The sequence below is a fragment of the Corvus hawaiiensis genome, chromosome 8 (assembly GCF_020740725.1).
Source record: "Corvus hawaiiensis isolate bCorHaw1 chromosome 8, bCorHaw1.pri.cur, whole genome shotgun sequence".
NCBI lineage: Eukaryota > Metazoa > Chordata > Aves > Passeriformes > Corvidae > Corvus > Corvus hawaiiensis.
Genome location: NC_063220.1, coordinates 4,159,302 through 4,184,805, shown reverse-complemented (window position 1 = coordinate 4,184,805; position 25,504 = coordinate 4,159,302). Strand labels below are relative to the sequence as shown.

The 25,504-nt window shown below is 40.9% G+C and overlaps 1 protein-coding gene across 1 annotated transcript in view; it reads right to left on the bottom strand.

Annotated features, from left to right (window-relative positions):
* Positions 1 to 822: 822 nt before the first annotated feature.
* The window catches only part of CPXM2 (carboxypeptidase X, M14 family member 2), a 68,611-nt gene continuing 43,929 nt past the window's right edge, over positions 823 to 25,504 (bottom strand). Inside the window, exons 6-13 of the mRNA XM_048311543.1 lie at positions 18,732 to 18,820; positions 15,922 to 16,045; positions 14,791 to 14,987; positions 13,710 to 13,889; positions 12,217 to 12,514; positions 8,654 to 8,793; positions 8,079 to 8,178; positions 823 to 3,615 (exon numbers count right to left, since the gene is read on the bottom strand). Of these exons, the coding sequence (XP_048167500.1) occupies positions 3,359 to 3,615; positions 8,079 to 8,178; positions 8,654 to 8,793; positions 12,217 to 12,514; positions 13,710 to 13,889; positions 14,791 to 14,987; positions 15,922 to 16,045; positions 18,732 to 18,820 (1,385 nt within the window). The 3' untranslated portion in view covers positions 823 to 3,358. The remainder of the gene's footprint in view (positions 3,616 to 8,078; positions 8,179 to 8,653; positions 8,794 to 12,216; positions 12,515 to 13,709; positions 13,890 to 14,790; positions 14,988 to 15,921; positions 16,046 to 18,731; positions 18,821 to 25,504) is intronic.

Here is a 25,504-nt window from a genome sequence, read left to right as displayed (position 1 = left end):
GCTGAGAGCTGTCTCGGAGAGAATACTGTACTTGGAGTTATCAGGAGGGATGAGGAAAAATGAGATGATAATTAAACCAATAAAAATGAATAGCTGGATAGCCTGACAGGGATAGTTAAGGAGAAGCCAGGCAGCTCCCACTGTGTTTTATGATTGTCAGGGCTCTGCATGGGAGCAGATGACTGATGGCTGGTATTATCAAGCAGAGTGGAATATCTCCTGTTTTAACCTTTCATTTGTTTAACCTTTCCTGTGTGGGTGAGGTTGTGCAGCTGAATTTCTTATTATTTGGAAGGGATTGTATTTTTCTCTTTCATATCAGGGACGATCAAGATTTAGCAAAATTCTCACATAAGAGAACTGTTAAAGGCTGTGCACATGGATCTGTAGTTACAAAAGGGCCGTATCCACCCTCAAGTTTTATTTCTTGGCATTTCTGCAGGGTTGTCTGTTTTCCTACAACACTAAAAAGAAAAGAGATTAAAAGCACAGACTTTAGAAAAAATTACCTGTTCTAAAGAGGTGGAAAAGGCAGATAAATTGAAAACATTGGTATCCAGATTTACTGGTTTGTGGTTTGGGTCTGTCTGAAGGTTAAATAATGGTGTTGTGTATTTCAAAGGAAAGGAACATTTTAACTCCCAAGTGCATAACTACAGCAGTAAATGGAGCACACATCAGATTGGTGTAATTACATCCAAGGCAGGCATAAACATCTCGGCACGAGATATTCACATATCTGAAATTCCTGGTAAAATTCCTTGGAGCCTGAGTGTTTTCCAGTGCTGGACAATCAGAAAATAATTGCACAGACAAGTTCACTTGACAGCTATTAGGCCATTTATTTAGGAATGCCTGGACTAAAATGGAGTACAGTCACCTGCAGTAGTCCCAGTTCTGCTGTGCCCAAACATGTGTAAGCACTAGTGACAGCCAGGAAAGAACACCAAAGCCACTGTCCCCAGCACCTGAGGCCTTCAGCAATCAGAGTCCATCCAATCTTAGCCAATGGATGTCCAAGAATTCCCCATCAAATCCACTTCTTGTTATCAAATGAAAAATAATTTCTCATTGAGAGGACCTCACTTCTGAGAACAAAGCCCAGGAACCTCGAGGTTTGTAAAGTTAAACTCTTCACACCATCATCTCAAGGTAGAAAGAACTCTCCTGCCAGGACAAAGACAGTGGTTTCCACCTTCAATCCAATTTAAATTTGGCTGTTTTGTTCCACTTTTGCCTGTGCATTCCAACCATCCCTGCAAGATGCCTTTGTGGGACTCCAGAGAGAATCCACCCAAAAAACTCCATTCATAACCCAAAAAATCTTGTGTGGTCTTGGTCTATTGTGGTGATAATAAAATCTACGTATGCCAATGATCAAGTCAAATTTAACTGCAAACAAATTGCCTGCTGTCATTACTCCATATTCCAAAATTATTTCACGTTGTTACCTGCACAAAGACATCATTAATCCCTTCTCAGCTTTCAAGAAAAAAAATATCCCTTCTTCACAAACTGCAGTTGTATTTGCTACCCAAAAATATGTGCCATACAGGACACTGTAAGGGTGGTAAATAGGGTGAAATTAGTAAAATATAATTCCACATGATGGAATGATTGGATGAGTTGTTTACTTCTATTACTTAATTGAAATGATACTGACTTGGAGGTATTCCATAATTTCAGTCACAGAAAATTAAAAATGCACTCTTCTGTTTTCTTGGAGCCTTTGCTGTTATTTAATGGTATCTGCAGGACAAGCACGGGCTGGAATTGTCTGGGAAATTTAAGAATACGATTATTTACTATGCGAGGGCTCATGATCATGTTTTTCATTCTGCAGTCTTTTGCCTTTTATGTGTTTCCTACATTCCTTGACAATAAAAAAAAATAATTAATACAGATGGCCCATGGTATTTTTACAGTAAGTTTTCTACTTGCTCTTTATTTTTCCTTCAATTTCAATGATATTTTACTGAATGTCTTTTCCAAGAATCCTATCAAATTGGCAAAAACTGTAAATAGCAATCAAAATGTTTAAAACAGAACTGTATTTGGAAGAGTTTACTGCAGGCTTTCTACCAAGCATGTTAAGAGATGTTTATTTAGTCACAGACTGGCCAAAATCATGCAGCTGACCCTGGGTTTTTAGGTATAATTCGGATCATAACATTAAAGCTAATGGAGCAAAATTGTATTTTCATCAGCTGACACTGTGTCCAGTGTTGGGTAATTCTTTCCTAGATGTGGTCTGCATCTTTCCTGAACCCCAATCCTGCCCTACTGTATGATTTTGTTACTCAAAAGCCAACAATAAAGCACAAATCCTGCTCCCAACGAGGCATAAGGCCAGAAAAGCAGCAGCAAGGTGAGCAGGCCATGCAGAGGAACCCAGAATGCCTTGCATGTCACAGAAGACAGCGGCATGAGATGTGCAGGAGCACAAAGGGCACTTCAAGTCAGGCCAAAAATCAAGAAAAAAGGTGGTATCAGTGGATTTGTGAATTAAGCACCTCTCAGTGACTAAGCCTCTCTTCTCACACACATGGCACAACTGGCTGTATCCTCAGGAAAAGCTTTGTTCAAGTCCTTCTCCCACATCAGGGAAGAACTGCCATGCCACAGTGCTGCAGTTGTCCTGATCCCATAACCTTTTTGTCAGGTTTGGTTCATGGAGTAAAATTGCAGCCTTAAAAATCCCGAGGAGGAAACCCTCCTGGCATTAAACTCTGGAAGCACAAAGCATCCTTAAATCTAAACAACCCAAGCAGGAAAGCAAAGGTGGGTTATTCACTGCAGACTTTTTTCCTGAAGTATAGAGCTTGTCTAAAGGGGAACTTCCAGAGAAAGAGAGGAATTTTGACCCAAGTTCTAATCACATTAAACAGAAGTTGTCCCCTCTCAGCTTTTCCTCCCACATGAGAATAAAACATAAAGAGTGTCAAAACTTTTTTGAGTTGCAACAATATAGCAATTTTATACTTTAGATACATTTTTCAATTTTTCATTTCAATTTCATTTCATTCTTCTTTATCTCTTTTTTGTCGCTGTTGTTTTTATCCTTTCTTTTCAATTTTTAAATGATTAAATAACCCAACAAGCAAAACATTTCATTCCAGGTCAACTCAAAACACCTTCCTCCATTCTCCCTGTCTCTCCCCTCAACCCGGGGCTCCTTTTGGTTCGACTTGAACTTCATTTCCGATTTTTTTCCCACCAAAAGGAGAACTCCCCCCAGCATCCATCCAGCTCCACTAACAGAAAGGCCTCGTGCAGAGAAAAATGCATGAAGAGATGGGCTATGTAACTCTCACTACGACTACAGCCAGGCTGAGAGAAGCAGAGCTGGGGCCGAGCTCTATCGCCGCCGCTGCTGCCACTGCCGCGCCCGCTGCCGCAGCCGGCGCGCGGACAGGCTGAGGGGCTGTTTCCCAAACTTCCTCATGATCTCCTTGATCCTCGCCAGGTTGGTCTTGGAGATGGTGAAGTCGCACTGGGTGGCCCCCATGTCATAGCCAACCTCGCAGGTCTTGGTGGCGGCGGTGTAGCCCTCGGCCTTGACGCCCACCACGTACTCGCCCGGGTTGAGGAGACGCCAGTAATCCCCGTCGGCTCCTGGTGGGATAAACATGGTTTTCAGGACTTTGGTCCTTTCTCCTTGAGGAAAGTGTTGTTTATAAAGGCATAGAATTGTTGAGGTTGGAAAAGACCTCCCCAAAAGATCACCAAGTCAAACCACCAACCAGCACCACCACCGTGTTCACCACTAAACCGTGTCCTCATGTGCCGTATCCACACATTTTCTGATCACTTCTAAGGGTGGGGACTCCATCACTACCCTGGGCAGTTCTTGAAAACCCTATCCATGAAGAAATTTATCCTAACATCAAATCTAAGCCTCCTTGGCGCAACTTGAGTCCCTTAAATGAGGACACAGAATCACATGGGATAAGCTGAGTTGGAAGGGACCCACAAACATCACTGAGTCCAACTTCCAGCCCTGCACCATTCCCAGGACAAGTCCTTGGCCATGGGTAAGAAGACACCACAGGCAGAACCCTCCATCCTCACACCAGGAGGCTGTCCAAGGGGCTGCTCCCAAAACAAGTACCCCTCCTCCTCCAACCCAAGAGGAAAACACTCCTCAATCATATTTTCCAAATGATGAAAAAGGCTCCAATCCAGCTGTAGATTTTTGGCAGTTGGAAAGGCCTGAAGCAAAATCTGGTGATTCCCATGGTGTATAAAAGCCTTTTCCCAAATTAATCGTAACTGAGGGATGCAGAGGAGCCCTAATGAAATACCCACATCACATGACCCTGACCAGACAGCCAGGACACAGATTTTGGTGCTATTTATTGGGAAAAATGTGTCAATACATAATATCAACTCACTTTGAGATGCTATGAAGCCTTACATTGGGGTTTATTACACTGATTTTCCTATGAAGGTCAATTCACTAGGATGTTTAACTACCTGGTTAAATGTAAATGCTCAAACCAAGCTCCTGTAATCAACTAAACTACTCATAAAAATGTATTTTAACACCTCATTGAATCAGGAGTTTTTGGTCTCTCCTTTTTCCTCATGAATGATCTCAGATATACCCATTTTATGTACCCATATGTGCATCAGGATGGTTTTAGCCTTCTTTTAAATATGATTTTAACCACTGAGTATTCTTAGCTGTGAATTGAAAAAGGGGAAAAACTATTACCTAAAATTAGTTTTGTACTCTGTCCTGGAAAAACTGCCTGTGAATGAAAGTACATATTCAAATATGCAATTCCATGTATAAATAGAAATGGAACATCTCCTGCATGAGGAGGGGTTGAGGTTTTTTAGCACTGATGAGACCTGACAGCCTTACTAACACCAGCCTTGGCTCGCTGGCAGTGCAGACTGTAGCAAAAACTGAAGATGATTTGCATAAAAGTATTACATTTGGGAAATGATCAGACTGGTCAGCCTCTGTTTAAAGAAACAGTATTTTAATTTAGAGTTTGGTAAAATAAAAAATGTGTTTGCAAACAGCAAGTGTTAACAAATGGCAATATCGACTCTACCCTGAAAGTGCAGTCTGAGTGTGCCAGATTTGCACCTGATCAGGTCCATTCTTAAATCCCAACTTGCTCAGGTTTTCCCTTCAGCAAATTGGACCACATTTAGGGTGATAATCAGGTCCAAATTTTCTGTTTCTCAGGAGTTGGGTGCTTTTAGGAAAGGCTCTAAGAGAGGCTCTTTTATTCAGTTCTCCCTCACCACTGGGTCTGTTGGAAGCTGAACAAAAGGCCAAACCATAAATCTGCCCAGGTTCCTCGTATTCACCCCCAAGGGCTCATTTTTATCTGTAAATGCTCTGGCAATACCCCAGGGCAGGCAAAGGGCTCTGGATCACCCTGTGTGTGCCTGTGATCACATCCCTGCTCCTAGCCTGGCTTCAGCCCCAGGACTGCAAACCTGACCCACATTTTTCTGACACATTTAACAGCCAGTTCATCACAACCCCACACAGGGCCAGGAATAAACCTACACATTCACACCCCACTGGGAATTTATTACAAAGCTGGGTATTAAGCCTTCAGCAGGATGCACTTTCCCTCTTTTCCATTTACAAGCAAGCAGACAGGAGTATTTCTGTCAGCTGTCAGTGCCCAGAATTTAATACCAGCCTAAAAGGTTGGGGTTTTCTGAAAATCAGATTAAATCCAGTAGGTAAAAAAAAAAAAAATCAGAACAGATGGCAAAAAGAAACACAGTTAAAAACACAGATAAATTTAGTAAATAATAGGTTTGCTGAAATAATAGGTTCCAGTGGGAGCAGGCTGGAGGCAGACTGCATCCATATCCACCTACTGGGGCTGGAAAAGGATTGCCATGTCTGCTTAGATAAAAAACCAATGCATTAAGGGACGAAGATAGCATTGCTATGAATTTAATACGCCAGATTACTCCATATATTCTACAATTAAGAGAAATATCCTTTGAGCCTGGTAGGACAGACCTTAGTTACAATTATGCAATTGTAAAAGTGCAAAAGCAGTTTTTCCACTTAAATGTACCGAATTCCACTGATCTAAATACATTATGAAAATCTTTCTAATGCTCTTTTACCTATAAAAGACTCTCCAGGAAACCTGGCCATAGTGCTGCATACCCAAAGCATGTAACAACTTAAACTCAACTTTTCTGTATGGAGCAGGCAGCCAGGAATGAGGCTGGAGAGTTGTAATATCAGAATTGTGCTTAGCTTAGACTAATTAAATAAATATTTAATATATAAAGATGTTAAATATATTAAATATTACTAAATGCTATTTCAAAATCCTTGGGTTTTGGTGCATCAGGTATACTGAAATCACAGCAAACTTACCAAAACATTCATAAAAATTTCTCTGGACATGCTGTGAAATCAAATTAATTATGCTTTGGTTCAAAACATCTGTCTTTGAAGTCTGGCTGTGACACAGAAGTGTTTCACTAGGAAGAAACTGCACATTTCTCCATCAATACATACTTTGACATTTCCCAAATTGTAGAAAGCAACCCCCCAAACTGCCTTTGCACCATGGTGGGGGAAAAGTGCAATTTTTTATCCAACTGAACTCTTTTCCAGAGTTTTTCTCGTAGATTCCAGTCCTTATCTGACTGTAACAACATGGAATGACTCAGACTTAATCAATAGTTACATCTGCATCGAGGGAAAATGGAATAATTTCCCACAAAGCTCTGGCTCTTGGAATCAATGGCTTCAATTAGCCCATTAGTGGTGTTAGCTGAATGTCAGCATCCCTCGGTCCATAAGGGATATTGTATGGGCAGGAGAAAGCCAAACCGTGCACTTTTATTTCAGTCCACAGGAAGAGGCAAAGAAATTTTCTCAAACCCTTAAATGTTATTAGAGGGCTTTTACAGACAACTTTTGTCTGGCTCTACGGGGCAGCTGACCATGTTAATGCATCAGTGAAACAGCAGAGCTCAGCTCACTTGAAACAAAACTCATGTGAATAGAGATAGGGGCCATAATTCTTCTCCTGCCTGGCCTATTTTTACATCAAGGCAACTCAGAGGTTTAAATGGATACATTTTTCATTTTAAAAGGTACAAATGAAAGAAGACTGCTGACAATTTGCCTTCTTTCTCTGGAGTTATACATGTCATTTTAGCTTTTTGGCTCCAGCACAAATCCTCTGGTTTCTGGGACTAATGAGACGTGTATTGTTATCTGGATAATATGAAACAAGATAGAACTTTTATGTTCTCATCTCCACAGTGATTCCAGAGTGTGAGCTTAAACGTCTCATTAAAAAGAAAAATTAAAGGGAATGAGATAAGTACTTTTATTTTTACTAGCAAGTGCAGATGGCCTTGAGCCACGGAGGCTCAGCAATAAGTCAAGATGTAAATAGCTGCAAGATTCCCCGAGTGTTACAAGGTGGGTTTGGGGATCTTGCACATTTATTGCACTTTATTTTTCTTTCACATGACAATCCAGAGTACAGAGAGCTGGACATTAATCACATATTGCATTAACTCAGCCTCAACCAGAGCAACACATTAATTCTGTTAACAGAGTAATGCAACCCACGCATTATGGCAGAATTTCAGCACTGCCAAGGCTTCCTAGACAAGAAAAAGCAGCTGATTACTTTAATTCCCACTGTCATTTCCCTGTGGTCCCATTTTGAAATATTTAAGGCAGAATCATTATTGCCTAATTAAATATCTGTCATTCAATGGTTTTTTTTTACAATGGAGACACAGTCGCACTGAAATTAATCATAAACTGTATATTCCAAGATTCATTATTGGCTCAGATCACCTCCTGTGGCAAACATTAAACCTTTGGAAATCACAAAGCTCTATGATATTCCATAGCCTGAAATCAGTTTATGTGTCCAAATCTGCCACTCTGTACTTCAGTGGCAAAGCACATGAAAGTGGCAGCAGATGAAGGACACAGAACACCAGGAAAGACATAAAAATACATCACATTAGTGTTCAAAACACATGTGGATGTGGTACTCAGGAACATGGTTTAGGGGGTTTGTTTTTTATTTTTATTGGGTCTTTTTTACCTGTGCGAATGTCATGGTTAACACCTTCCACTGAAATAACAGCATTTGGAATTCCTTTTCCATGCACATCTTTCACGATGCCTTTGATGCCACGATGGACCTGTGGAGAGAATAAAAAAAGCAAGTAAATATTGCACAGCAATGAGCAGTAGTATTCCCAGGAGCTTACAATGAATCATTAATTCCATAAGTGAATTATATTTTCGTATTCCTACTTTATGGCTCACAAAATTGTAAAATATCATTATTAACCCCATAGCAACCCTTCAGGCATTAACTTGTGAATCAGTTGGTGAATTTTGTTAGGATTCCTGTGGCATCAAATTCAAGATACAAAGAACAGATGAAGCAACAGACACAATATGGGGGTTTTTTTTCTAGCAGCCCTTTCTAGCAAGCTCAGCACTCACATCAAATTTTCAGAAGCTTCATTCTTTTATTCCCTGAAGTCAGACCAGCCTGGCTGAAGAGATATGTCTATCAAAAATACCAATAACCACATAATTAGTCACGCAGGAGAAATAGTAGAAACCTTAATCTCTCAATCTGAGAGGAGTTACCCCTCTGCTGAATACCTGCTCCATGAAAACAATCAGGGACTCGCGGTTGTTTTCCCACTCTTCGGGCAGCTCACTCTCGTGGGGATACTTGTCACAGCCAACATAGATGGAGAGCTCAAAGCAGTTGGTGTGCAGGTAGCTGAAGTCATTGATGCCTGTCAATAGTGGGGAAAAAGGGAACAATTTCATTTTGTTTTTCATCTATTGATCAGACCTGAGATTTTATGCCAATTAATGTAACTTCTGCAAACACAAGTTGGGTATTCATGCAGCTGGCTCGGTCTGCAGAATTGGAGGGGCAAAAGGTTTTTAGAGATGCCACATATCCTGTAGCAAAGCACCAGAGTGTCCAAGGCCAGGTTGGACAGAGCTTGGAGCAGCCTGGGATAGTGGAAGATGTCCCTGCCCAGGGCAGGGAGTGGAACTCGATTTCAAGGTCCCTTCCAACCCAAACCATCCTGGGATTCTACTGATGGAGAAGATGGGGACACAGCCAAGAAAAAGGTCTCTCTCTACAGCAAAAATTTGTGCTTTGCTTTAAGAAAGCACTAAGCATCCCTAACCCTGGACATTGCCCATGGAGCAGCTCTCCCTTATGAGTGCCCTGCCTAGAAATGGAATTGTCTATGGTGGGCTGCAGGGAGGTGCAGCTGTTAACCCAATTTATAGAACCCTGAATGCCAGGACACAGAGCAACGTGCTCACAGGGATTGTTACGTAAAAGTGATTTATCAGAGCAGTTGGTGAAATAGTTCCTCAGCCTGTTTTCCTCCCTGAGTAATCTAACTGATACAAAAGCCAGAAAAATCAATTGTTTGATGTTACATATGGTGTCTGTAGTTTGTAAGAAATGAAAGCTGTTGCAGAAGACTGGGATCTGCACTGCTGCTCCGCATTAGGGATTTCCATTAGAAATATGTCCTAATCAAGCCCCAGGAGCCTCAGTGCCTCCAGTCTCCGAGGAGTTTCAGTTTAATTCTGCATTACAGGGACCACTGTAACCTTTGCAAAGGTCCTGAGCCCTAAAGAGCTGTATGTCCTTACATACAGAGCTCAAACATTTCCATTTTCCAGGTTTCTCTCCTGTTTCTCACCATTATTTTTCCTGCTTCTCAGTTCTCCACTATCACATAGATAAGATACAGAGCATGAACACAAGACGAAGAAATTCTGTGAGCTTCCTTTCTTATTCCACCTGCATTTCTAATAAGAAAATATTTTAAAATATGTTCGTTAATGATTATTAATTGTTATGTTTTAAATGGCAGAGATTAACAGGATTTGCATTCACTGAGTGCTTCTGTCTGGGAAGAGTTAAACCAAAATCTCTGTTCCTGTCCAATTACCACAGAGCAGTAGTCAAGTATTTAATGAGCCCTCAGTGCCTTCTGGAAGCAGAGCAGGAGGATTATATAACACAGATGTTAAACTTTTCACTTTTGTTGATGGGGAAAGCCTAAATATCAGCCAGTGGCATATGCTACTCTTCATAAACGTGCTTCCCCTCCACTTGAAAAACAGCCACAATTATTTTCCCCTCACATACTGTATTGCATCCTGATTAATCTGCTGTGAAATGTTTTGCCACACACAGTAATTGCTCAGTTTTAATACATGTATTTAAGAAAATGGCTTAACATTGCCAAGAGCGGCTCTTTCCTACTGCCTGAACGTGCAAATCCAGCCTCAAAACCACTGGAAATAAAATGAAACCAATCTCTTCTTTGCCTTGGTGCAGTTCACCCAGGGCAGAAACTTTATATGTAAGATTGCTGAAGAACTTGCATTCACTGCTGTTCAAAGAATGTGCAGGAAATAACATGGCTGTGTTTTAAAGGCATGAGGAGGTGTTGGGTATCTGTGGTGCACATGCTTCTCTGGGGACTGAAAATAAATTAGAAAAATCCCATCTAAATTTTCCCATGGCATGAGCAGTGAGAAGTTTCTGTGCAGGACCACTGCAAGGACACAGATGGACAAGGAGAGAGGGGATGGACAGTTTCAAGGTGTGGTACAGAGAGGAGATGCCACCCACACCAAAGGATGGGTGGGAGAGCATCTGCAAGCACTTTACTGGAAGTCTTACTATAATGTAACAGAGCAGGACATAAATCATAATTAAAACATAATCAAGCAATAAAACAAATCAGATGAAACAAATCCAATATGTAATTGGTCCTAAGAAATCAGGGTAATACTCAGCATCTATGTTGTCCATCTTTACTTAAGGTAACTCAGTGTGACAGCTGTTAGTGAAAAGGCCAATGCTATCTTTTCTGGATTGATTCATAATGATGTTTCTTGTAGCACTTAGGAAAATTAAACTCCTAAATTAGATAATTAAGCGGTCAAGTTAGCTCTCAGAGTGTGCTTTAGAATTTGCAGAAATGCATAGAAATGTACTGTCAGGCCTAAGAGTTCGTTTCCCCCAAATTCACCCAACACTTTTTAAACTCCTGAAAAAATATTTGAAAAGCTAATTCTTGACTGTAGCCTTTAAAGGCCAGCCAGCACTAACTTCACACAGGCCAACGTAAAAGCCATAAAAGCCATGTCCAAAATCCAGAAATGTTTATGCAGTGGAAATGCCCACAAGCTCCAAACACGAGCCAGTTCCAGCAAAACCTGGCCTGCACAGGCACTGGCCTGCATCTGTTTGCCATTAGTGCTGTTCCTGTTGTCAGCCCACTGGTGGCTGATGCCTGTCTCATTTCCTAATTTCAGGGAATATATTGTTTGACTGATGCACTTATAAAACACCAGGATTTTGAGCAGAACTGTGATGAATCAGCAGAGTTTCTGATTCCCAGCCTGCTCCAAGTGCACATCCAGAGAGACAAACGTGCCTAATGCTGTTAAAAATGGGCTTCTAATTAGGCTTTCCTGGAAACCGAGGTTTTGGCTGCACCACGGGCCATGGCTTCTCCTCTGTGCTCCTTAGCAGGGTGGCAGACTTGGGTGTATGGAAATTGATCCAGGCTGTGAGTGATCCTGGAAGAATGCCTGTGGAGCCCATGCAAAATTAAAGTGTAAGGATGTCCAGGTCTTTTAGAAATAGGACAGTAGCAGGCAAACAGAGGCTTTTTATGGCGTATTACAGCTCCAAGTGAATGGAAGTGGGGGCTGATTTGTGGCTGAGTTCAGGAGGATGAGGCTGAAACCAGGATTTCCTTATCTGAGAGCCACTGGAATCTCTCCCTGAAGCCACTGTTTCAACCCTGACACTGGTTCTGATGTGGGGCAGTAGTTTTCTTGTTGTCACCTTGTGAGATGGCAAAGGCTGACAGGGTCCCCCCTGCCAGTGGGTTTGGACTGGGTTGGTTTCTTCCTGACAAACTGCCTTGAGTGCACAGAGTTCTTAAAACTAACCATGTGCACACGCATTTTGGAAAAGTTGGTTGGAAAAGAAGCAATCACCAGGTATTAATGACAGTAATGACATCTGATACGTGATGAAGTGAGGAAATATTCCTCTTAGAACACACATTTTACTGCCACCACCTCCACAGCACACACCAGGCAGCGATGACTTTACCCTAATTAGCAAGGTAACACTAACTGGAGTTCCTACCACTTACTTCCAGCCACAGTGTGCCAGGAGGCTCCATTGACAGTGCCATCCTCCTTCTGGAAGTCCTCAGTGTGGCAGGCCCTCCTCCTGGCATCCGTCATCAGCCGGTGCGTGGAGGCGTAGGAATACGCCAGCCAGCGGAACACGTGGTCGTCCGGGGTGGGGGTGTAATCCTGGGTTTTCCACATGGATCTCACCATGTCATAGGGATAGGCCACCACCAGCTCTCCCCCCTGCAAGTTGCCACCCAGCACAAAAGGGATTTTTTCCATCCAGGCTATGATTGCCCGTGTCTCCACTGCCACCTGGGAGAAAAAGAAAGAGCGGCTTTGATTCAGCCTGGGAATCTGATATAATGCTGTTTCAGAGGGAGGCCAGGCTCAGGAGTCCTGCTGGGAGTTCCTGAGCATGAGGAGCCAGCAGAAGGCATGTGGGCAAGGAGAAGGCCTTCTTTAAATTATGGTGCGTGTTGGCCATCCTTGGGAGGTCACAGACATCCCTTAAGAACTAACAAAACCTTCATGTCAGTAATTTATGGAATGGGAACATCCATGTCGAGTGAGGCCAAGAGCAGGAACTAACAGAGATGTCAGGTGGTGACACTGCTCCCCCTCTTTTTGTTTCCAAAATAAGGGATTTTAAACATAGAAATAATAGCCATAAATTAAAATACAAGAAGTTTCACCTCAACATGAGGATGAACTCTTCCATGAGGGTAGCAGAGCATTGGAACAGCTGCACAGGGAGGTCGTGGAGTCTCCCTGTCTGGAAAAATTCCAAACCCACCTGGATGTGTTCCTGTGTCACCTGATCCATGTGACCCTGCCTTGGCAAGGGGTTGGACTGGATGATCTCCAGAGGCCCCTTTAAACTGTAACTATTCCTTGATTGTGTGATTCTAAACTACTAAAACTGCCCCAGTGAAGCTGCTATTAATAGCTGCTATTGTATTTAAAAGGTCAGGCCAAAAAAAGTTAAATTTCTGGCACGATGATCCAATAAACCACTTCAGCACAAGCCACTGCACTGGTTTTGCATATGCCTGATCTGTTGCCATGTTTTTCGAGATAAGAATATATTTCAAATAAGAGCAAGTAAGAAAACCCCAGGAGAAATCTGTGAGTGAGTTATCAAAGATCTCATCTACACCACAAAACCAGGGAGAAGCCTGATCCACATGGCTGAGCTCATGGAGAGCTTCTCCTTGCCTACCTTGCTGCCTAAATTTCAGTATTGAGTCCTGCAGGTTTTTGCAATAGCTGAGGGAAAAGAAAACCCTCTAGGAAAGAGTTTCTTCCTCAAGATCTGCCTCTAAAACCTTGGGGAAAAATGGTCCTTTTGTGGTGCGTTTTTATTTCCACTGACATACAGGGTACTAGTGACAGGCAGTTTAGGTCAGGTATGGAACGTCACCCCCAGGTTATTCATTTCTTGAGAAATGTAACTCTCACTCTCCCAGCACATCCCAGCCTTTGTGTCCCCTCTCCCAGCCTTACTCACAGTGGCATTTTCAGACAGGTACCAGTCAGGGATCGGGATGTGATGGTTTGGAACTTTTCTTTTACTCTTCTTCTGATCTTCTGACTCCCAGAGCAGAGAGTTTAAGTCAGGGAAGTTATTGTTGATGTCAATGCCATCCTGAGTCCATCGTCCTAAAGACCAGCCCCCCAATTCTGAACCCTTGGATTAAAAACAAAACAAAACAAAACAACAACAACAACAACAACAAAAAAAAAAAAAAAAAGAAAAAAAAAAAAAAGAAAAAGAAAGAAAATTAAAATTAATATTCATTCAGAGTAGAACAACCTGTGAGCCCCTGCAGAGTGTGCAGAGTGTTTGGGAATGTACCAGAGATAATTTTATACACAGAAATGAAAGATGAATTATTTAATTAACTGAAATAAATATAACTGGCACTTTTAAAAAAATTTTGTATGAAATCTTGAATGAGGTGAAGGAAAACCCATGAAAATTTACTTGAGGTTAGCCAAAATATGTCTCTCAATGGAGACAGCACACATCCCCTCCCATGACTATGATTCTGACTTTTCTGTTCCAGTCTTCTGCAGACTTTTCTGGAAGGTTTTCCAGTGCATTTGACCAGCCCCTACAATTTTTCCTGGTGTCTGTCTTTATCCAGACTGAATTATTACGATGCCCAACACACTGTGCTCTCCTTAAAGGCACACTATTAAATTTCAGCTGCGGAGGAATGCAAATTTTCACGTGCTGAGCTTGGTTTCTCGTGAGAAACAGACTGTATGAATTTTCCATTTTCCATGATGGTGTTCCCATCACTCTGTACACCTCAGGATGGTTTGTTCTGGCAGACTTTGTGACCCTTCTTTCCATGTTCATTCTCCTGTTAGCCAACATCACATAAAATTCTGTTTCTTTCGGCTTTTCCCTGAGATGTTTCAGTGGTTTGTGTTTACTTTGATATTCTCATCTTTTCATTTTTAAATTTTGATCGCTTGTAAAATTTCAAAAAAATTTTTGAAGAAAATAATGACAAGAGGGGCATTTTTGACTCATCTCCTGGAATGAAAAGAATTCCTCGATGTGTTCATAATCCTCTTACCGCTTTATAAGCCTTGTCATATCCATCAGGGTTCACCGAGGGCAGCAGGTGGATCCTCGTGTCCTGAATGAGGTGCACAATGCGTGGGTTCCCAGCCAGGTACTCCTGGCACATGAACTGCATCAGCAGAAGGATTAGCTCTCGCCCAAGCACTTCATTCCCATGAGCTCCTGCAATGTAGTGGAATTCTGGCTCCCCTGTGGAAAAACCACGGAGCAGAGTTGTAGTCAGAGCAGCAAATCAAATCTCTATCAGATGGCATTGGTGCCAGTCAGCAACATTCTGCTTAAGGAGTGTTGGAGAAATGTCTTAACTGCACAGAGGAGAGGTGAAACTGTCACTTTGGAGAAATAAATTGCTTTCTGTTTCTATTTTAGAACAGGCTTTTGTATCTGTGATATCCAAAGCCATTGTGTAAAACCTCCAAAACCCATTTTTGATTAAACATATTTTTAATTATACTCTCAATTTGGGCACATTAGAGGTAGATTTTAACAGTTTTGATAGTCTCAAATCACATGAAGAAGCCATTGCTAGCAGCTCTTTGGGGCAGAAGAGAGTTTTCCTAACAACCAATTTAAACATATATAAACATAAATATCAGGATATTCATGGATACATCAAAGCACAAAATTCCTTTTTTTCCAACAGCTGTCCCAGGCACTATGATAGTGGGAAACACCAAAGACTCAATGAGTTTCTATGTTGAAGGATTGTATCATGGTAAAAAATTGAACCCCAGCCCGCACAAACGAAAAGTTATTTGGAGGTTTGGCCTATCCCTGCTTGCAATGCATTCACCCCACATGAAAAAGGTAAATTTCTATCCAAAGCTACATCAATCCCCACAACTAAAAACCATCCCCTAGCACTAAAATTCACTTTTATTTTATTAGTGTAAAGAATGATCATTAAAGAATTGATCCCACATTCAAAACCTCTTCTAATTGTGCTCGCCCTCCTCTTCCCAATTTAGAAATGCAGCACTGAGGTACCTCCCACATACATTTGAAATCTTTGCTGCCCTGAACATAATTCCATCAGTGATAATTAGTGCAGACACAGAGAAAGGGGGAAAAAAGCCAAATCCCAACACCCTTCAACAGATTTAGTTAAGACTAAAATCCTAACCAACTTCGTGTTCTCCTGGGTTGTCAGAAATCTCGACAGCATACAGCTTCAGTCCTTGGTTGCTTTTTCCAATATTGTAAATTCTTGTGATATTTGGGCACATTTTATTCACAGTTTTCATCAGCTGCCAACAACAACAAAAAAAAAGAGACATATTTAGACAATGCAGCATCAAAATAGATCCACTATGAACTGGTTCATTCTAAATAGGATGTGGCATAAACACTTCATTTGCTTCTCTGATTATGTCTTAGTTGTAAAGTTTTATGTGTAGTTCATGAATTTATAGCTCTGCTATCACATTTTTAAAACATTATGCAATGGAGAGTAATTAAAATAATGGAGAGTAATTAAAACAACCACACTTTGTGATGTACTGTAGGTAAGAGACTTGTGACCCAGGGTGTCAGTGCACAGAAATGCATTTATTTTGCAGATTGCCACGTTCCCTCCAATAGAAATTTTATTTTTTTCACTCTGCCAGCAAGTAGAGACATTGTATTAAAAGCAGTTCTGTTTTAGCCAAAGGCTAAAACTGTACTGTATAAATAATGTTACTGACCCAGACCTGTGTTTACTAATTTCTCTCCTCACATCTTCTTCAGATTGAAGGAAACTCAGCTGGCTGATATTTCCCTGCATCCTTGCAGCTCCACAAGCTGAGAAATGGGGAATGTGGGCCTGTTGTCTCAGAGCTGTCTCTGAGACCCAGCACAGAATCTTCTGCCTCTGAAACTTCCACGGAGCAGAAGCTTTCCTGACGTGCCTGGCACTCCAGTGCTCACAGGATACCAAGAACATCAATTTAGAAAAGTGGTTGAAAGTATGGAAATGCCCATTAATAGTGAGAAAAATGCCCAGAACCAAGTTCAAAGTATATTACATTCAGTGGAAATGTTTGCTTTGGCCTCGGTAAACTCCTCACCCTCTCTCTAATTGCAAACATGTGATCATTTTCTGAGTCAAAGAACTTTTCCTGCATTAGAGCCTCAGTAGTAACCTTTACTGGGACTCTGCAGTGGAGGTAATTGTTTATGGAAATACAATCCTGAAAATGCACATATTTCATATTTGATCTTCTCATACCCGTTTCCTAGAAATGGCACAATATTTCACCTGTGATCTGAGTTTGTTGTCTCAAAGGCAAGGTTGTACTCAAATGTCCACATCAAAACATGTAACAGTGCCCTGTGACACATGGATACATAGAAACATAGACATAGAAACCAGCACATAATAAATATTTTGGCCTGTAAACCAATCCTGACTTCTGCACACAAGATACAGCGGGTGGTCCCATTGACTGGAAGAAGAATATTGAATGCTCTTTTACAAGGAGAAAACTGGAGCCATAAATTTCATCTTCCTAACCAGAGAGTTCTATTAAAATAACCTGACACCGAGAAAATCCCTCCATCTCACAAATACTTGATTTATTGCAATGTAATTTAATGCTTCCAAAACCTGGCCCAGAGAACACCATCTCCTCCTCCTTCAGGATTTATAATAAATCACTTCAAAGAACAGCATTTTTCTGAGATGGCTGGTGGTGAAGTAGCTATGAAAAGTGACAATAGTGTATATTTCTGGGGGTTGGGGATTTTTTTGGCTGTTATTTTTGGTTATGTTGTTTGTTTGTTTGTTTTTAATAAGAAGTTGTCTCTGGCAGTTATTATTCCATTTTGCACTGAAGTTTTGAGAATAGTTTTAGGAATATAAGACTTGTTGCAATGCAACCTACAATATTCTGCCCACCAGCAATTAAAATCCAATGAGCTCCAAACAAATTAATTATTTTGACACAGAGGAAAACAGAAATTGGGAGAGCACACAGTTCACTTCTCTCAGCCACTGTCACAGATTTTCCACTTGTATGAAGTGTGCAAAAACACTCTGGTTTAAAGCTGTGGGGTTTTTTTCCCCCAAGATATTTCTAACCTGACCAACTTGTCTTTCAGCAATGACAACATAAATACATTTTATTTTATTGTTCTTGACAGTAATTATGCCAATTGAGTTCCTACTCATCTAATCTTTGTGCTAAGAAATATGGGCCATGAAATCTCTACCAAAATAAATGTGTGACTCAGTACACAATTGCTCAATAAAAACCAGTGGTGATTCATGCAGTATAAATACACTGAAAATCCAGCACACAGCAAGTGATTCACACACATCAAGTCCAAACATATTATCTTTATATTTGAAGAGAAAGCAGGCAGAAATATTTCTTCAGGATAACACACACTTGTGTCTGTGGTGATATGAAGCAAGATTAAAAACAATAACAAAGCCAAGAACAAGGCTGGCTGTGTGAAGTTAAAAGAAACAAGATTAACAAGCCTGGTAGAGTTAAAATTATATTAACAGGGGGGTTTTTTCTGGTGTTTTTGGTGAAGTTTTGCTAATTTTCACAACTGTGAATATGGAATTGGACTCTAGAGTTTATTCTGATTATCCAAACCCACTGAAATAATTGAGAAAACTGATGGCTAAACCAGAGTCAAATCTAGAAGGAGAAACCACTGTGTCATTCACCACTCAATTACACATGGAAGAAAAAGAGTGGCACCTTATATGAAAATACTCCCTCTGTCATGTAGTGTCACATTTTTCAGGTTAGTTTATGTACAAATCAAGACTCTGGGATTTTATTTGACTGTTGCTTTTAATCAATTAAAACAGGGAAAATATTTTAAAACATATTGCAGACAGAGTTTAATAATATTTTCAAGAGCTGGAATTCGGATTCCACGGGGCTGAAAAGCCTGCACTCATCCACCCTCCATCACACACCAGCCTCTGCCTACCTGCCTCATTTCCTTGTAGTTGTGATGCTTAAAGTCCAGATTATCAGTGGTTGTCATTTCATTTCTTCTGTGGTAATAATTATTTGGATCTGAGAAAAGAAATAGAAGTGTTTTCACCTGCTTAGGAATTTCAAATGTGGAGGTGCTTTGGCACAATGCATGTAAGGAACGTGGCAATCTGAATCTCACAGTCCTGTGTGTACTTAAAACAGGTTTTCTATAAGCAAAACTCAAAACCCAACTGATTTTAAATATTTCTAATCACTGCACAAATCAATTCATACAGATCCAAACAAAAGCAAGGAGGAGGCATCAGCTTTCCAGACAGCTCCTCTGCACACAAAACTCAACTTCAACAGAAAAGCAGAAGGGCAGCCTTAAGCTGCAGAGGAGGGGAAAAGTCATTGGGAAATGATGAGTCAGATGCAAGTTAAAAGAGTAGGAGAAAAATCAAATTAGAGGAAAAAGCCACAGTAAATATTCTGTGTCCACTTGATTAATTTACTATTGCAAGGAATTTTAGCTTTCCTGATGAGTATTTTCCAAGCCTATGCGCTGCTTGTGAAACATGGAAAGGAACAACTGTGCATATTAAACATTCCCAATTATCTTCCAAAACAGTTCTTGTGCAAGTCAGAGGCCTTTGTCGCTTAAAAATTTACTTATTCACTTATTTATGGCTATTATTTATAATTTGTGCATTTTGAAGCACCAAAGGAGGATATGCGGTTAGAAATGAATCTTTTGTCTCCTTGGCATTCCAGGCCCTTCACCTGGAAATAAAAACCAGGCCAAGACTCTTATGGCTCAGCTTTGAAGTTCCTGATAAATGTGCTCCTAGCCTAATCTATTTTGATTTCTTTTCAGAGACAAAAAGTCTAGTTGGAAAACATCAGACACATTCCTTAAGTGGCCACATCTGGGATGTCTGGAATTTTGAGTAATCATTTGTCAAGCCAGTGGCTGTCAGGCTTCCATGAAAAATTGTTTGCCTTCACACAAAATCATCTTCATTGGTTTAAAATTATTGGGGGAAAAGTGAAATATGAAAAAGTCTAAGTATCATCCTGTCTCATTGCAACACAAAAAGACATGGTCTCAGGAGAAGGAAAATGGTTTTAAACATTATCACCTGCCAGTTGTGCCTTTTTTGGGGGGAAAAAAGAATAATTCTGTCAGACGAGCACGTAGGCACCATCCCACAGCAACAAACCCTTAATGAAGTTATGGAAAACCCGTAACACTGCAAAATACTTTACAACATTTTCAAGTTTCATATTTCTGACATTAAACCCACTAAATATTCCCATAAAATTCTAAATTTTTGGGGGGTCTTTTGCACTATTTAAGTTATTTATGTAATGAAACATGCAAGTTCCATTAAGCTTCACAGTAACAGGACCCATCCTTGTTTCCACTTCCATTTCCTAATCTACAGTAGAGATGTTGGAAGGTCACATGAAGGCTGCTCTACAAATACAACTGAAAAATGTCCAAAAAAAATCTTGTCTCATCAAAACCCATGCTAATTTGTAGAAATTATTCATTAATATACTAATGGATGAGAAATGGAAATCATAAAAAAACCCCCCACATCTTCTCAAAAGAGACAATGTGTTTAATGCCCCACAGAATATCTTCATAATTGAAAAAATATCCCCACGTTGTAAAAATATAAAAATAAACATCATAAAACTGCCAGGATGTTGAAGGTTTTCTCTATCACCACAAGCCAAAATATACAGCAACTGATTTTTTTTTCCCTGATACTTTAATCCCATTCCTGTCAAAGCCTGGCTCTTTTTCCATACATCAAACACTAATATCATGGGAATAACTGTGAATGCTGTAGAGCTGGTGGAAACTTAAAAAAATTGTGCAGTGAGAATGATTGTATCTCTGGCCCTTCCTCAACAACAGAGCTCAATTTGACAGTTCCCTAGGGAATTAACACTCATATTTTGCCAGGCTCTGCTGTAGCCTGCTTGGATCACTGGATTTCTGCTGCAACAGGAATACAGATTAGAACATTAAAAGCTAAAATGTAGAAAGGCAAACAAGGCTTGTGCACAGCTGGATGGATCCACTTTAGCAAAAAAAATTTTTTTTAATAAAAGAGAGAATAAGAGATTGAGAAACTCAAACCACAGAAGGGTTATAATAGAAATATACTGATTTATTCGCAGAAATTGCACAGAAAGTCTCTTTTTCTTCCAAGGAGAAAAGATCGTGCAGAACTGTGGCACTCACATTTATACAGAGGGATATATTGGTAATAATCTATAGTTGCACCACTGGTAGAAGTGATGAAGTTTGCTGGTAGATGCACCTTGTTCCCTTCATCCTTCTATTCTTTGTAAGGATGGACAAGTGACTAAAGCTGTTAAATCATAGGTTCATAGGGCCACAGAACAGCCTGGTTTGGAAGGGACCTCAAAGTCCATCCAGTGCCACCTCTGCCATGGGCAGGGACACCTTCCACTGTCCCAGGCTGCTCCAAGCCCCGTCCAACCTGGCCTTGGACACTGCCAGGGATCCAGGGGCAGCCACAGCTGCTCTGGGCACCCTGTGCCAGGGCTCCACCACACTCACAGGGAAGAATTTCTTCCCAAAATCCCATCTATCCCTGCCCTCTGGCAGTGGGAAGCCATTCCCCCCTGTCCTGTCACTCCAGGCCCGTGTCCAAAGTCTCTTTCCTTCTTTCTTGTCGGCTCCTTCAGCTACTGGAAGGTCACAATTACATCACCCCAAAGCTTCTCCTCTCCAGGCAGAACAATCCCAATTCTCCCAGACTTTCCTCATGGCAGAGCTGCTCCATCCCTCTGATCATCTCTGAGGCCTCCTCTGGATTTTCTCCAGCAGCTCCTTGTCCTTCCTGTGCTGGGGACCCCAGGGCTGGATGCAGAACTCCAAGTAGGTTAATGCCCAACTACTTTGCAGCATGAGGGCTCTGAAAACTGCCCATAAAAAAGTTCCAGAAAGGATCAGTTGCTCGGCAGTTGATGAATAAAAGGGGATTTTCACTTATTACAGCTCTACAGCACCTCAGCCAGTGGAGCCCTGATGCTTCCAGTGGGTTTCAGCTTCTCAGAAGTGGTGCTCCAAATGCAGGACATAATGAAGGCAATGCAAGTGATTGAGAGAAGCTTTTGATAGAAAGAATGTTCTGATCCAAATCCTTTAGACTGCCTTAAAACCTCAATGTGCTATTTTGCAAATGACTGATTTTTTTTAATTTCCATGTAATTTAAGTGAATTTGACTTGTCTTCACTAAATTGAACATCTCACAGACAGTACATGTGCAATCTTGAAATAAATCTGCTGGCAGCCACATCAGGTGATCCTAAGTTTTTTTCCACATGATCTATTTCATGGCAGCCTTGTGAGCATTAACATCACACATGAAATCAGCAATGAAATAATTGTTTTCAACTATAAATTGATTAATTTCTCCTTTTACTCTCAGAAGTAGTTTGCTGGATTTAGAAGTGCTGTTTACATGACCATTTATAATGAAAGATATTTGCAGAAAGCCACATTTTTATCAAAAAATGAACACAAGTCTAGACTTGACCAGCTAGCCTGGCACTAAGAGAGAAGCAATAAAAATAAGACTGAAGCCACTGCAACACACAGTACTCCATTACAGAGTTGTTAAAGTTCATTTTTTATCTTGGGTTCAAAGTAATGGCATAATCATGGTACCAGTGATAGTTTTCTATATAAGAACTATTAAAAATTAAATTTCATCACAAATTTATTCCATTAAAATAATTGCCTCATGCCTTGAATACTTGAATATAAATAAATGCATGAAGAACTCAACCAATTTTCTCTCTCCCATCTCTGGGTACTTTTGATCATATGCAATTCCTTTTTGACCTTCCTTAGGTTTGGGAAAGAAAAGGCAAGGAAAGCACATCCATCCCTCTGAGGCAATTGCAAAAGATTGTGTGTGTCAGTCTCCATCTGTGTAAATACCCAGCATTTTTGGAAAGCAGAGAGGGAATTAAATGCTTGTAGTTTTTGTCCTCTTTTTGCCCAGTGAGACATGGCAGCACTGATTGTTGCTATAGGTAGGATTTTCTGGTGTTTTTCCTCCGGGGAGAAGTGTCCTTCCCTTGGTGAAGCAGCAAATCCCTCCTGTTGCCCAAATGACAGCACTGTCACAGCTGGATAACACAGGGGGGTTTTTATTTTATTAGAGCTACTGTAACAGTCTAGAAAAGGTTGTTTGTCCAAACTAGTCTATGGCACAACAAAAATGTACGTTATGGATAAGCGATAAGCATTTCACTGATAAAAATTACAATTATCTTACATAATACTGAGTAGACAAGCAGTGACTTCTCTGTTCCAATTGTCCAAATAGTGTTTTCCCATGATTTATCTGATTTTTGGTGCATCTACCACATGCAGCAGGTTTTATGGAGAGAGCCCTGCCCACAGGAATGGGTTCTAGCTGTCTTTAACCATTTCCATCTCATTCTGACAGTGCTAACAACCTCTCCTAGAATATTAATATCTTAGTCAGGTTTTTTCTTTATCTTTTATCCTTTCTCCTTATTCCTTTATTACCCTCCCTCGTGAGCCTGCTTGATGGAAAGCTGATACAGAGCACAGACTGAATGCAAATGGTTTAATATATTCAGGGACTAATAAAGAAGTAAACCTTAAAATTACAAGTCTAGAAGACATGAAAAGGAATTAATGCTCCTGAAAATTGGGTTTCTTTCCTCTCACCCTCCTTTAGCTGTTGGGGTATTTCCCCACAGGTATTTCCCTGTGTCTCTGGGCTTTGGAAAGGCTAGAGGTGAGTGAACTAACAGAGCTCCACTTCCTGATTTTGGAGAATTTAGGAAAATTGGTCATTTTTATGGAAAAAGAAGCGGTCAGAAAAGAAGAGCCTTTGATTTCCAGTCCCACAGTCAAGACAAAGTGTTAGAGCAGCACAAAGCCAATGCTCCCGCAGCCAAACCAACTGGATATTTAAGTTGGAATGAGCAAAATGGCACCAAGAAGTGGTGAGGAAACCACTTAGAGGGAGCTGCAAAAAAAAAAAGCCCCATCCTACAGGAAGAAAACGTGCATGGAAAGGCTTCTGGAACCTGAGGAACAGCTTTGTTCCGGGCGCCTTGCGTGCGAGGAACAAAATGAGCAAGGAGAAAGAAATGCCAGCTCTTTCTGAGCTAAAAAGATGGGTCAGCACTTATCAAAACCTATTAGTTCTTCAGTCCAATTACATTTTGAATGAACACACCCCACTCCCATTGTGTTTCTCAATGAATGATTCTGGTATTTTCTTTCAGGAATATACTGAATCAGCCACTGCCGGCAATTAACTCAATAAATGACTACCAGGAGGACGCACTGATGCTGCTTCCATGCGAATCCAAGATCTGTGAAAAGCTGGAAGAGCACTCAGCAGGACAGTGGTGAAAGTGCTGATGTGTTCCCAGCTTCACCCACTGACACAGCCCCGTGAAGCTGAAGGGTAACCAATGCCAACACTGCCAAGCAGAATTTGGCCCTGGATGGGTGCAAATCCAGTAAGAATCCAGAGTAAAAAACTGCTGCACTTAACAAAAATCACCTTTCCAAATACTGCCATGTTTGCTTTTTCCTGTTTAGATGCAGTTTTAGGGAACAGAAAGGGATCATGAAGATTTCCCTAGAAATTACCCTACAAAACAGTTTGGGTGCCATCTCTGTCATTCCCTGGAACCCTCTGTGTGTGTCCTGTGTGCCAGTAAAAAGTCATGGTGCTGAAGAAAGGTTCCTTTCCCTTCAGCCTCACACCCTGGTTTATAGAGAGTGGATCCTCTGCAAACCCACAGGAATTTGGGATAAATCACTGCTGAGAGTTCCTTCAAGAGCTGAGGGGGAATATTGTCTGTGGAATTGCCCATCACAATGGCAAACAAGCAACCCACAGAGGTGCAGTGTTCTAAACCCACAGCTAAAAGAAATCAGAATCCTCCCAAAAACAGGGAAGTTCACATGCACAGGGCACCTTTGGTCACTGCCATCAAGTCCAGGATGCATTTTTTACCCACTCACAGCAGTTATCTACATGCTGCTAAATTTCAGTGCTTCTTGATAACACAACTACAGACTGAATTTTATGACAATACTTGCCCCACACTTCTCTTTGGCAGAGAATTATCCCTTCCATGCCCCAAAAGGTTTGTTGTTTTTTTTTTTTTCCTGAGTGTTTAAATATCCAAAGGACAAAAATCAAGCTATGTCTCCTTGGCATGTGAAGACCCTACATGACCAGAGGAACTGGAGGCAGCAAGTTCTGAACAGAGGCAGGAACAATTAAAGCACCAATGGAAAGGCAGTTTTTTCTGTCTCTAGTATTTCTTAAAACACTATTCATAGACTCTGGCAAAAAAATCCCCATGGTGCCAGAATCTGAGATCAAAAACAACCAAAAAAAGCAGATGAGAGGTGTGGAGTGAGTAGTGAGCAACTTAGAAAAGATTTGAGAAAAGAGGTTTTTTTCAACATTTATGTACATGTACACACAGAAACGAAGACATTAACCCCCCACAAGACTATTCACAATGTGCTTAGCAGAATCATGGCTTTGCCAGAATTTGCAGTATTGAAGGATTTTGGTTTGGCTTTTTTTAGTAGCCTTGCATAACATAGGACAATTTCCCTTCACTTTGGACTTACCAGGGATGATGCTGGATTTAATATGCTGAAATATCCTAGAAATTCCTTTCACCCCCTACTCCCCTCCTTCCTCCCTGAAAGCTAAGTA